At 46.9% G+C, this 11,159-nt stretch overlaps 1 protein-coding gene across 2 annotated transcripts; it reads right to left on the minus strand.

The window, feature by feature from the left end:
- Window positions 1–2,182: 2,182 nt before the first annotated feature.
- Window positions 2,183–6,984, minus strand: CLEC10A (C-type lectin domain containing 10A). 2 transcript variants are annotated; one of them, XM_068530999.1, is made up of 10 exons: window positions 6,821–6,984; window positions 5,811–5,999; window positions 4,378–4,494; window positions 3,971–4,066; window positions 3,803–3,874; window positions 3,627–3,698; window positions 3,381–3,467; window positions 3,140–3,291; window positions 2,769–2,875; window positions 2,183–2,640 (listed from the first exon to the last, which is right to left on the minus strand). In XM_068530999.1, the coding sequence occupies exons 2-10, from the start codon at window positions 5,875–5,877 to the stop codon at window positions 2,484–2,486; spliced, it is 927 nt and encodes a 308-aa protein (XP_068387100.1). In that variant the 5' UTR covers window positions 5,878–5,999; window positions 6,821–6,984; the 3' UTR covers window positions 2,183–2,483. The 2 variants fall into 2 exon arrangements, with proteins under 2 accessions (XP_068387100.1, XP_068387099.1); XM_068530998.1 differs by having other exon boundaries at window positions 3,962–4,066.
- Between the last annotated feature and the right edge of the window lie 4,175 nt (window positions 6,985–11,159).

Raw genomic sequence — 11,159 nt, forward strand, 5'->3', positions numbered from 1 at the left:
TTTATATCCAAAGGAAATGAAAACAGGATATCAAAGAGATATCTGCAGTCCCATGTTCATTGGAGCATTATTCACAATAGCCAAGATATGGAAACAACCTAAGTGTCTATCAGTGGATGAATGGATAAAGAATAATATAATATTCTACCATATATCCATTATATATATGTATATATAAAATGATGGAATATTACTCAGCCATGATAAAGAAGGAAATCCTGCCATTCGCAACAGTATGGTTGGAACTTGAGGGCATTTATACCAAGTAATATAAGGCAGACAGAGAAAGACAATACTGCATGGTATCACTTACATGTAGACTGTTTAAAAAAAAAAAAGTCACATTCACAGATAGAAAGTAAAAGGGTAGTTGCCAGGGGCCGGGAGTTGGGGGGAACAGGGAGAGGTTGGTAAAAGGGTAGAAACTTTCAGCTATAAGATGAATAAGTTCTGGGCTTCCCTGGTGGCACAGTGGTTGAGAGTCTGCCTGCTAATGCAGGGGACACGGGTTTGAGCCCTGGTCTGGGAAGATCCCACATGCCGCAGAGCAGCTAGACCCGTGAGCCACAATTACTGAGCCTGTGCGTCTGGAGCCTGTGCTCCGCAACAAGAGAGGCCGCGATAGTGAGAGGCCCGCGCACCGTGATGAAGAGTGGCCCCCGCTTGCCACAACTAGAGAAAGTCCTTGCACAGAAACGAAGATCCAACACAACCATAAATAATAAATAAGTAAATAAATAAAAATTAAAGTAACTTGTTAAAAGAGACAGACACACCTTCCTTTGAAAAAAAAAAAAAAGATGAATAAGTTCTGAGAACCTAATGTAAAACACGGTGACCATGTGACCAACAAGGGATTAGCTTCCGAAATTTACAAACAGCTCATGCAGGTCAATATCAAAAAAAAAAAAAAAAACAATCCAATCAAAAAATTGGGCAGAAGACCTAAATAGACATTTCTCTAAAGAAGACATACAGATGGCCAAGAGGCACATGAAAAGATATTCAACATCACTAATTATTAGAGAAATGCAAATCAAAACTACAATGAAATACCACCTCACACCAGTCAGAATGGGCATCATCAGAAAGTCTATAAACAATAAGTGCTGGAGAGGGTGTGGAGAAAAGGGAACCCTCCTACACTGTTGGTGGGAATGTAAATTGGTACAGCCACTATGGAGAACAGTATGGAGGTTCCTTAAAAAACTAAAAATAGGGAATTCCCTGGTGGTCCAGTGGTTAGGACTCCACATTGTCACTGCCAAGGGCCCAGGTTCGATCCCTGGTGGGGGAACTAAGATCCCACAAGCTGCGTGGCACAGCCAAAAAAAAAAAAAAGAGAGAGAGAGAGAAAGAAACTAAAAATAGAGCAACGATAAGATCCAGCAATCCCACACCTGGGCATATATCTGGAGAAGAACATTGTTCAAAAGGATACATGCACCCCAATGTTCATTGCAGCGCTGTTTACAATAGGCAAGACATGGAAGCAACATGTCCTAAATGTCCATCGACAGATGAATGGATAAAGAAGATGTAGTACATATATACCATGGGTATTACTTAGCCATTAAAAAGAATGAAATAATGCCATTCACAGCAACATGGATGGGCCTAGAGATTATCATACTAAGTGAAGTAAGTCAGACAAAGACAAATATCATATGATATTGCTTATATACAGAATCTTTAAAAAATTATAGAAATGAACTTATTTACAAAACAGAAACAGACTCACAAACTTAGAGAACGAACTTATGGTACCAGGAGGGAAGGGTTGGGGGGAGGGATAGATTGGGAGTTTGGGATTGACGTGTACACACTACTGTATTTAAAATAGATAAATAATAATAATAAAATAAAATAGATAACCAACAAGGACCTACTGTATAGCACAGGGAACTCTGCTCAATACTCTGTAATAACTTAAATGGGAAAAGAATTTGAAAAAGAATAGATACGTGTATATGTATAACTGAATCACTTTGCTGTACACCTGAAACCAACACAACGTTGTTAATCAACTATACTCCAATATAAGATAAAAATTTTTTTAATAAAAAAATAAAAAAACCCACAGTGGCCATAGTTGATAACACTGTATTGTATAATTGAAATTTGCTAAGAGAGTAGAACTTAAGTGTTCTCACCTAAAAAAAAAATAGATAAATATGTGAGGTCATGGATACGTTCATTAACTAGATGGGGGAATCCTTTCACAATGTATATATGTATCAAATCACGATGTACACTTTAAATATCTTACAATTTTGTACGTCAATTATACCACAATAAAGCAGAAAATTTTTTAAAAAATACCTTAGGAACTCTAGATAATCTTTTAAAAGTTAAGGGCGGGAAAAAAAAACCAACGCAAAACAATGGCAGTGCTCCAATCTCCCAGGGCTTATTCCTCTCCCACAAGGATAAGGTCCCCCTCCCCCAGCCCCGCCATTTCCTCGGCCAGGTGGTCCACTCCCCTAGCTGCCCTTGCTCAGCCCAGCCTCGCAGATCCAGTGGTAGGGTCTCTGGCACGCGTCGTCATTCCACTTGCCATCGGGGTGGAAGTGGGCACAGTCCTCGCCCCCACCCAGCCCGTGCCCTTGCCAGTCGTCCGGCTGGCCTGGCTTCCAGTTCCTGAGGGGAGAGGACAACAGCCAGCTAGGGAGGCACAGAATCCAGGTCAGGGAGAAGGGGCTGAGGGTCAGACCCTGGAGGAGCCGAGCTGAACGAGGAAGAGGGGCACAGAAACCCGGGGCACTCACTTGAAGTTGGTCTCATAGTCCGTCCCATCCGCCCATTTCCAGACTCCATCCAGATCACTGAGGCCCATCCAGGTGTAGGAGGAGCCTATATGGGCCTGGACAAAATCCTGGGACAAAAGAAGGGCAGCGGTGACTTCTCCCCACCCTGCCAACTCCTTGGACTAGCAGTTCTGAACTTCCTTTGTTCATTAAACCCGTCGAGGAGATTCGGGGTGTTTATCCCAACGCCCGGGGCCAATTAAACCTCTGAGGGTCTGGCTCAGATGGCAGTCGTTGTTAAAAGCTCCCCAGGTGATGCCAATATGTAGCCAAGGCTGAGAACCATTCTCTTCAATGGGACGTGTCTTGGACCTGCGCTCTAGGGGCCTCACCTGTTCCTCTCTGGAGTTGATGACCACCAGGTAGGCGTCCTCCAGCTGGCAGTACTTCTCAGCCTCGGGCCAGGGCTTCCCCGAGGAAGAGACCCAGTAGCATTTGCCTTCATGCTCCAGCCAATTGGTAGGACAGCAGTTGTTTTGCGAGCCTAAGGGGCCGGGGCAGGGGAGGGTCTGAGATGCTGTCCAGGGGGGAGTGGGCAGACACTGGGGCCGGCCCACCCCGTGCAGCCCTCACCATTGCTCTTGAGAGCAGCCATCTTGCAGGTCAGGGAGTGCAGGTTCTTGACCAGCTGTTGGACTCGCAGGAGCATTTCGGAATAACCTGGGCCGCACACAGATGGGCAGTGGGGACAGTGCCCTGGGTGTGGCTTCTGCTCCTTGAGTCCCTGGAGACCAGAGGTCCACGCCCGGAGCCCCGCCTAGGAACCCCCTTGCCCTCCCACGCGCCTCATACCCAGGTGGAGGGGAGCAGGGGCCTGACCTGCTTTGAGTTCCTGCAGCTGGTTCTCCAGGCTGCTCTCCAGAGAAAGCACCTTGTCATTCAAGCTACGGGCTGGAGGGGAGGGCACTCAGCACCACGTGACCGCTCTCATTTCTCCCCCCCGCCCTGAGTGCCTGGCACTCACCCCTCCACACACTCTCCCGGAGGGCTCTCACCTGCTTGCAGCTCCTGCTTGTGACTTTCCACCTCAGCTTTCAGAGATGTTATCATTTCTTGCAAACTTCCACCTGGAGAACACAGGGACTCAGGGCTCAGGAGTCAGCTCCTCCCCCTCTCCCACCGCACCCCACCCCAGTCCAGAGCCCCTTCCATACCAGGCTCACCCTGGGATTTCAGTGCCTGGACCTCAGCCGTAGCGTTTGAAGTGAAGTTGCTGAAAGTTGTTCTCAGGGTTGCCAGGTCCCTCTGAAACTTGGAATCTGATCAGGCGGATGAGACAATTAGTGCTAAGGGTTATCAGGCCCTCTGTGCCAGCACTGGGCAGGGCACTTGACATGCATTGTGTCACTGGGTCCCTACAGCGTGACCCCACCCAAAGGGATGGGCACTATTGTTATACAATATTGCAGGTGAGGAAACTAAGGCTTAGAGAGGGGATGTAATTTGACCTCATTCCCCAACTGATAAGTGACAGGGCCAGCAGTCATCCTCATTTATCACTCTCGCCACCAGTGCCTCCACCACCGCACCCCATTATCTCTCTCTTCCCTGCCCACCCTGTGCCCCTCACTTTGGGATCCGATCACACAGACGCCGACCAGCAGGAGGAGGCTGAGGCCCAGGGAGAGCAGGAAGGAGCGGGTGCCGGAGTGGAGCCGCTGCAGGAAGGTCTCGAGGGCAGGCAGCCCTGCAAGAGGAGAGGGTGTCAGGACGAGGAGGGTCCAGGACGTGAGAGAGACGGGGAGGAGGATAGGGCCACGGGGACCTGCAGGGAGGAGGCTGGACAAGGAGAATTGTGGGCGGGGGGACGTCCAGGCCACTGACCCCTCATGGACCAGCACAAGTGCTCAGTCACACGGGCCCCTCACACCCCTGGGGACACATGTACACAAAGACACACAGACAGGGGATGATGGCGATGTATAAGGTCCTATCATCAGAGCTGGGACATGAGGCAGGAGGACCCAGGGAGAGAGACGGCGACTACCTTAGCAGGCTCACATTCATCAGTGAAAACAAGTTAGAAAATGGGTTTACTAATGTGGGGCACATTGCACTTGCCCATAAGGAACACACACTGCTGACCTCTGGATTAATAAGCAGAAGTACAAGTAGGGCATATATATAGGAGACAAGAGATTTACTGTTGGCCATTAAGGTAAAGGCTCTATGAAGAAGTTATTCCTCAAGACTTTGGAAATAAGGGCTTCCCTGGTGGCGCAGTGGTTAAGAATCTGGCTGCCAATGCATGGGACGTGGGTTCGAGCCCTGCTCCGGGAAGATCCCAGATGCCGCAGAGCAACTAAGCCCGTGCGCCACAACTACTGAGCCTGCGCTCTAGAGCCCGCGAGCCACAACTACTGAGCCAACGTGCCACAACTACTGAAGCCCGCATGCCTAGAGCCCGTGCTCTGTAATGAGAAGCCACCGCAACGAGAAGCCTGCACACCACAACAAAGAGTGGCCCGCACGCAGCAACGAAGATCCAACGCAGCCAAAAATAAATAATCAATTAATTTTTTAAAAAAAGACTTTGGAAATAAAAGAAGGAATAATAAAATTCTGGAAAATGTACACTAGGTGCTTTTTAACATGCCCAGGGTGGGAGGCAACAATCATTATGGCTGCAATGGTTTTAAAGGACAATATTAGCAATATCCTTCAGTGTAATTAATCTGGGTCTATGTTTTTGTTATTCCTGGATTTGTCCATAATAGCTACAATAAATAGCCAGTAAATCTTTTAAGTGGCAAAATTAAAAAAAAAAAAAAGAGAGAGAGAAAGAAAATGGGTTTACTCTCATGCCCTTCCCCAGAGCACAGGAAGCCAGGACCGCTGTGGACCTTGAATCGTGTTTATACTGGGGTCCCCAGGGCCTCCCCTTCAGAGTGAGAGACCCCACCAGTACATATGGTAGAGGTGCAGACATGACACGACCGCAGAAATCCTTCTAAACATATTCAGAGGAGATTTTAGGAAAGACCGTTTCCCCATTCATCTTACCATCTGTAAACCCCTGGCTTTTCTTCTCACTCTCCAAGTACTGGAGGTCTTCATACTTCACTGACATGTTTGGACCAACACGGCCTCTGAGGCTGTTGGAGCTGAAGTAGAGGCAGGGCCAGCGGCCAGGCTGGGGAAGGAGCTGGGATAAAGACGGAGGCTGGGACCAGGTAGGACCCGCGGGCAGGGCTGGAGATAAGGGAAGAAATGAGGGTTGAGAAGAAGCTCGGGGTCAAGGCTAGCAACAGGGATGGGCTTGGCTTTGCAGCTGAGGTCAGAAGTGGGGTCAGGATTGGGCTTTGAGCTAGTGTCAGGTTGAGTTTGGGGTTGACAGTGCAGGTAAAGTTGGAGCTAAACGTATTGCTAGGACTGGGTCTAACACTGGGAGCTGGAATCGAGGTTGCGTCTCCTGCTAGGATTGGGGTCACTACTCCTGTTGAAGCCATGGATGGAGTTGGACCTAAGCTTGGTGCTGAAGTTGGAAACAGGAGAGAGTTGAGGTTCAAGCTTGGGTGGGGGCTGGCGTTAAGATTCAGGCTGACTTGGGACTTCCCTGGTGGTCCATTTGTTGGGACTCCCCGTCCACTGCAGGGGGCACAGGTTCGATTCCTAGTTGGGGAACTAGGATCCCGCATGCCGCACTGCACAGCAAAAAACCCCACAAAGGTTCAAGCTGACTCTGGGGGTGAAGATGCCATTGCGGTTAAAGGAGGAACTGGGGTTGGTATGGGGTTCGGCTGGAGTGGGGGCTGAAGACAGGGCTGGAACTGGGCTACAGAAGGGGTTGAGTGTGAGTCTCAGTTTGTGACTGAGGTTGTGGCTGCCATAATTCAATCTGCATCCAGTGAAAGGAAAAGAGTCTAAAATCTCCACTCGGTCATTAAATCCCCAAGCTGCCCCCTTATATATCTTCCCATTCAGTCTCACTTAAGACCCACAGTCCCCTCTCCCTGCTTTCTCTGACATCCTCCCTACCCCCTTAGTCTCACCTGCATCCCCAACCTGGTTACCTGTGAAAAGTCCAGAGGCTATGATTCTTGAGTTCTTTGTGCAGCAATGACCAGAGCTGGAAAAAACTAAATCCTGGAGAGTTGGGATGGGGGTGACTGAAGGAGGAGCCACCTAAGTGACTGGAGACCTGCTGGTCTTTGTGTCTGAAAGACCAGGAGTCTATAATCTGGGAATCTCCCGTTTCCCTGATTGGGGCAGTAAACAACAAGAAGGAATTGAAATCAAAACGCAGGCAGACGTGGTGTGCACGGGGCAGCTGGATATGGGGCCAGCTCTGCTTTCCTCTTGCAGGGAGTGTCTACTCCCTTTCCGCTTCTTTTGAGCTCCCATGACTTCCTCAATTTTACCATTTGGGAGAGAAGCATTGGACCAGAAGGAACCAGAGGTGCAGTCTGCCCCACACCTCCTTTCACTTCCTGCATCTGAAGACCTCAGAATTGTTGGTGTCTCCACCACTGCAAACCCGGGTCCAGAGGAGCCCATTGCTCTGCTCTTGCTCAATCCTGACCCGGGGTCCCTTGCATCTGAGCTTCCTCTGGGGCCTCAGCCATCATGCTCCCCCAGCTCTGGCCAGCTCTCTTCACTCCGCTCGGAAGGAGGGAAGGGGGTGGTGGAGAGTAGGATTTCCTGGCCGGAATGGGAGGGCAGAAGCCAGGGGAAAGAACAGAATTTATTGAGCACGCAAATCTGATGAGGATTGTGCCAGACACTTGCATTAACCTTTCAATTTCCACAAGAATCTTGGGAGGAATCTTGGATGATGGACTTAGGCTCAGAGCCATCGTGTGACTTGCCCAAGATCTCACACCTGGTAAGCAAAAGAGCCAGATTTCCAGCCCAGTGCTGCCGGACACCCTAGCCTGGGCTCTCTCCACATACACTGTCCTCACAAAAGGGATTCAATTTAATCCTGTCAACTCCGTAAATCCCTCTAAGGGGGCTGCTCTGAATTCACACACACAATCTTTTCACACTAAGAAGGATTCTTAGTGTCTTAAAAGGGGAGGAAGGAAAGCAAATACATTTCAGTTTCTATTTTCTAATTAAATGGGATTGTGTTCTGCTACTTGCTTTTTAAAATTCATTTAACAATGTATCAGGAACACTTTATCATATCAGTTCATAAATGTCCTTTATTCATTTTACATCTTCATCTCATTTCATAATCTGTGCCATAATTTATTGACTAAGCTTTTCTCTATTGATAAACATTTAGGTCGTTTCCAGTTTCGTTTTGTTTTCTTGCTTTGCTTGTATTTGGTATTTGGTATTTTAATTAGTATTCGTTACAGGTTGGGGTTTTGGAAGCCAGTTTGGGGTGCAGTCTATTTATTAGGGATCAACATCTGTGAAAGGATGGGGAAAGAAGAAGGAGGGGGCAGAGGAAGAAGTTAAACAGATGCAAAGACCCCACAAACCTTTAGCCAACCCAACCGCACTGCCTGTCAGAGCTGCCCATCACTGGGCTGAACCAGGGCCTTTATTACCCGACGTTGCTCAGTCACCAGATGTTGCCACCACAGCAGGGGCGAGACCTCAGGGGAGGTGGCTGTGTGCACAGGTTACACTCCCCACAACTGGGCAGCAAGTCCTTCCTGGGAGTGGGGTCTGGGTCTTTCATGTCTGTGTCGACCCCAGTACTGTATTAGTTTCACACCTTAATTGGGGATAATCAACATTTTTGCATTATTGAATCTTTCCCACAAAGAACATGGTATGTTTCTCCATTCACTCATCCAAGCATTTACCCATCCGTTCAACAAGTATTTACTGGGTGTTGATAAAAGAAATTTTCACATATTGAGGTATGGGGAAGTCATTCTGGCTTTTTCATGAGTTAACTTGAATTTTATGCTAACTAAAACAGCCTGTTTGTGGCCTGTCAAATACACATTGTGGGCTTCCCTGGTGGCACAGTGGTTAAGAATCCGCCTGCCAATGCGGGGGACACAGGTTCACTCCCTGGTCCGGGAAGATCCCACATGCTGTGGAGCAACTAAGCCTGTGCGCCACAACTACTGAGCCTGCGCTCTAGAGCCCACGAGCCACAACTACTGAAGCCCGCGCACCTAGAGCCTGTGCTCCGCAACAAGAGAAGCCCCTGCTTGCCACGACTAGAGAAAGCCTGCGCACAGCAACAAAGACCCAATGCAGCCAAAAATAAAAAATAAATAAGTGGCCCTTAAACACACACACACACACACACACACACATTGTACATCTGCTTTAATTAGTAAAGGAAAGCGTACACTGACCAGAAGTAAAGAATGTCCATGTTAAAAATAAAGATTAAATGCCCCTCTTCTTGGGATGCCAATGCTGGTCCTCCTTTGATGATAAGACTCCCTTCCCAGGTGCCAAGCCCATACTGACTTGCTGTGTACCTTCTGGTCTGGCTTTTTTGAAACCTTGAAGAAACGTATCCCTGACTTATTTAATGTTCTCTGTTCTGACAAAATATAAAACTGTGCTGAAAACTGTGTTTCTCCAGAGCAGTTTCTCAGAGTAATCTAGGAAGCTGGCTTCCGGGCTATAGTCCTCAGTTTGGCTCAAATAAAACTCTTTTCTATTTTTATTATTGATTGTTCATTGATTACTTTCATTGACAGTGTCTACAATATGGCACCCTCCTTCAGAAGAGGTATCCTTCAGAAGTAAACAAACAGGTAAAAAAGGCCTTGGTCACAGAGCTTATATTCTAGTGGGTGACAGATAAACAGAATAAATGAGTAAAATATAGGGACATCCCTGGTGGCACAGTGGTTAAGAATCCCGCCTGTCAGTGCAGGGGACACGGGTTCGATCCCTGGTCTGGGAAGATCCCACACGCCACGGAGCAACTAAGCCTGTGCGCCACAACTACTGAGCCTGCGCTCTAGAGCCCGCGAGCCACAACTACTGAAGCCCACAAGCCTAGAGCCCGCGCTCCACAACAAGAGAAGCCACCACAATGTGAAGCCCTCACACTGCAATGAAGAGTAGCCCCCACTCGCTGCAACTAGAGAAAGCCCGCGCACAGCAACAAAGACCCAATGCAGCCAAAAATAAATAAATAAATAATAAAAAATATATTGAGTAAAATATGTATAATGTTACACAGTGATAAGTGCTGTGGAAGAAGATATAGCAAGGAAGTGGGTAAAATAAGGTCAATTTTTAACAGGCTGTCAAGACTAGGATGTCAAGAACAGCCTAGACTGGGAAGATGATTATCTGAGCAAAAGTCTGAAGGAGGTGAGGGAGAAGTAGATGAATCATAGTGGGAAAACCTGGAGCTCCAATTCTTCAGGGCCTGTAGGCTATTGTCACGGATTTGTTTTTACTCTTAAGAGGGGCAGGCTTTGGAGGAAGGGTCAGAGCAGAGGAGTGAGTGAACTGATTTACATTTTAACTGTAACAATGTGATTACTGTGTTGTGAATTTCATGAAACGGGACCAGAGTGGCAACCCAGAGTGGGGGGGAGGGACAAATTAGGAGGTTGGGATGAACAAACACACACTACTATATACAAAATAGATAACCAACAGGGACCTGCTGTATGGCACAGGGAACTCTACTCAACATTCTGTAATAACCCATATGGGTAAAGAATCTGAAAGAGAATGAATATATATATACGTATAACTGAATCACTTTGCTGTACACCTGAAACTAACACAACATTGTAAATCAACTATACTCCAAGAAAATTTTAAAATATTGTAAGAGCCATTGTAATAGCTGGGTGAGAGATGATGGTGGTTTGTGCTTGGTGGCGGTGAGAAATGTTTTGATTCTGAAGTACTGTGAAGGTAGAATTGACAGGATTTCTGCTGATAAATTGCATGTGGATTTTACATACACACACAAAACAGTTCTCCTTCTAGTCCCAAAAATAAATGAAACTTTGAGCATTTCCCATAAATTGCTGACTCCCTAGGAAAAACAACTTTCTCCCTGCCTTTGCAATGCTGATGCCTTAAGATCTGTCATGACCTTTTGTGCACAGGCTAATCATGTGAGAGAAGTTCTGTTTTGCCATCAGGAGCAGACTGATGAAAACTTGTTAAAACTGGATACTGTGCAGTATTTTCCTTTGAATACCTGGTGTGGTTTTCTTTGGTAAGCCTGTCCTCCCAAAGTCTGATTCCCTTACAACTTTTTTTTTTTTAGTTTCAGCTAAGCAGTTAAATTTATATCCCTCGTACTCATTCCTTGTGAATATATTTATTATCCATATTGTTATTCAATCTTTCTCAAAAATTGTAACACACAGGCTCTTACTGTTTACATTATCAATCATGATATGTACATGTTAAACAGATCTGAAACAGACATTTGTCTTTATCTTCCTAGGA

The sequence above is a fragment of the Eschrichtius robustus genome, chromosome 20, assembly GCF_028021215.1.
Source record: "Eschrichtius robustus isolate mEscRob2 chromosome 20, mEscRob2.pri, whole genome shotgun sequence".
NCBI lineage: Eukaryota > Metazoa > Chordata > Mammalia > Artiodactyla > Eschrichtiidae > Eschrichtius > Eschrichtius robustus.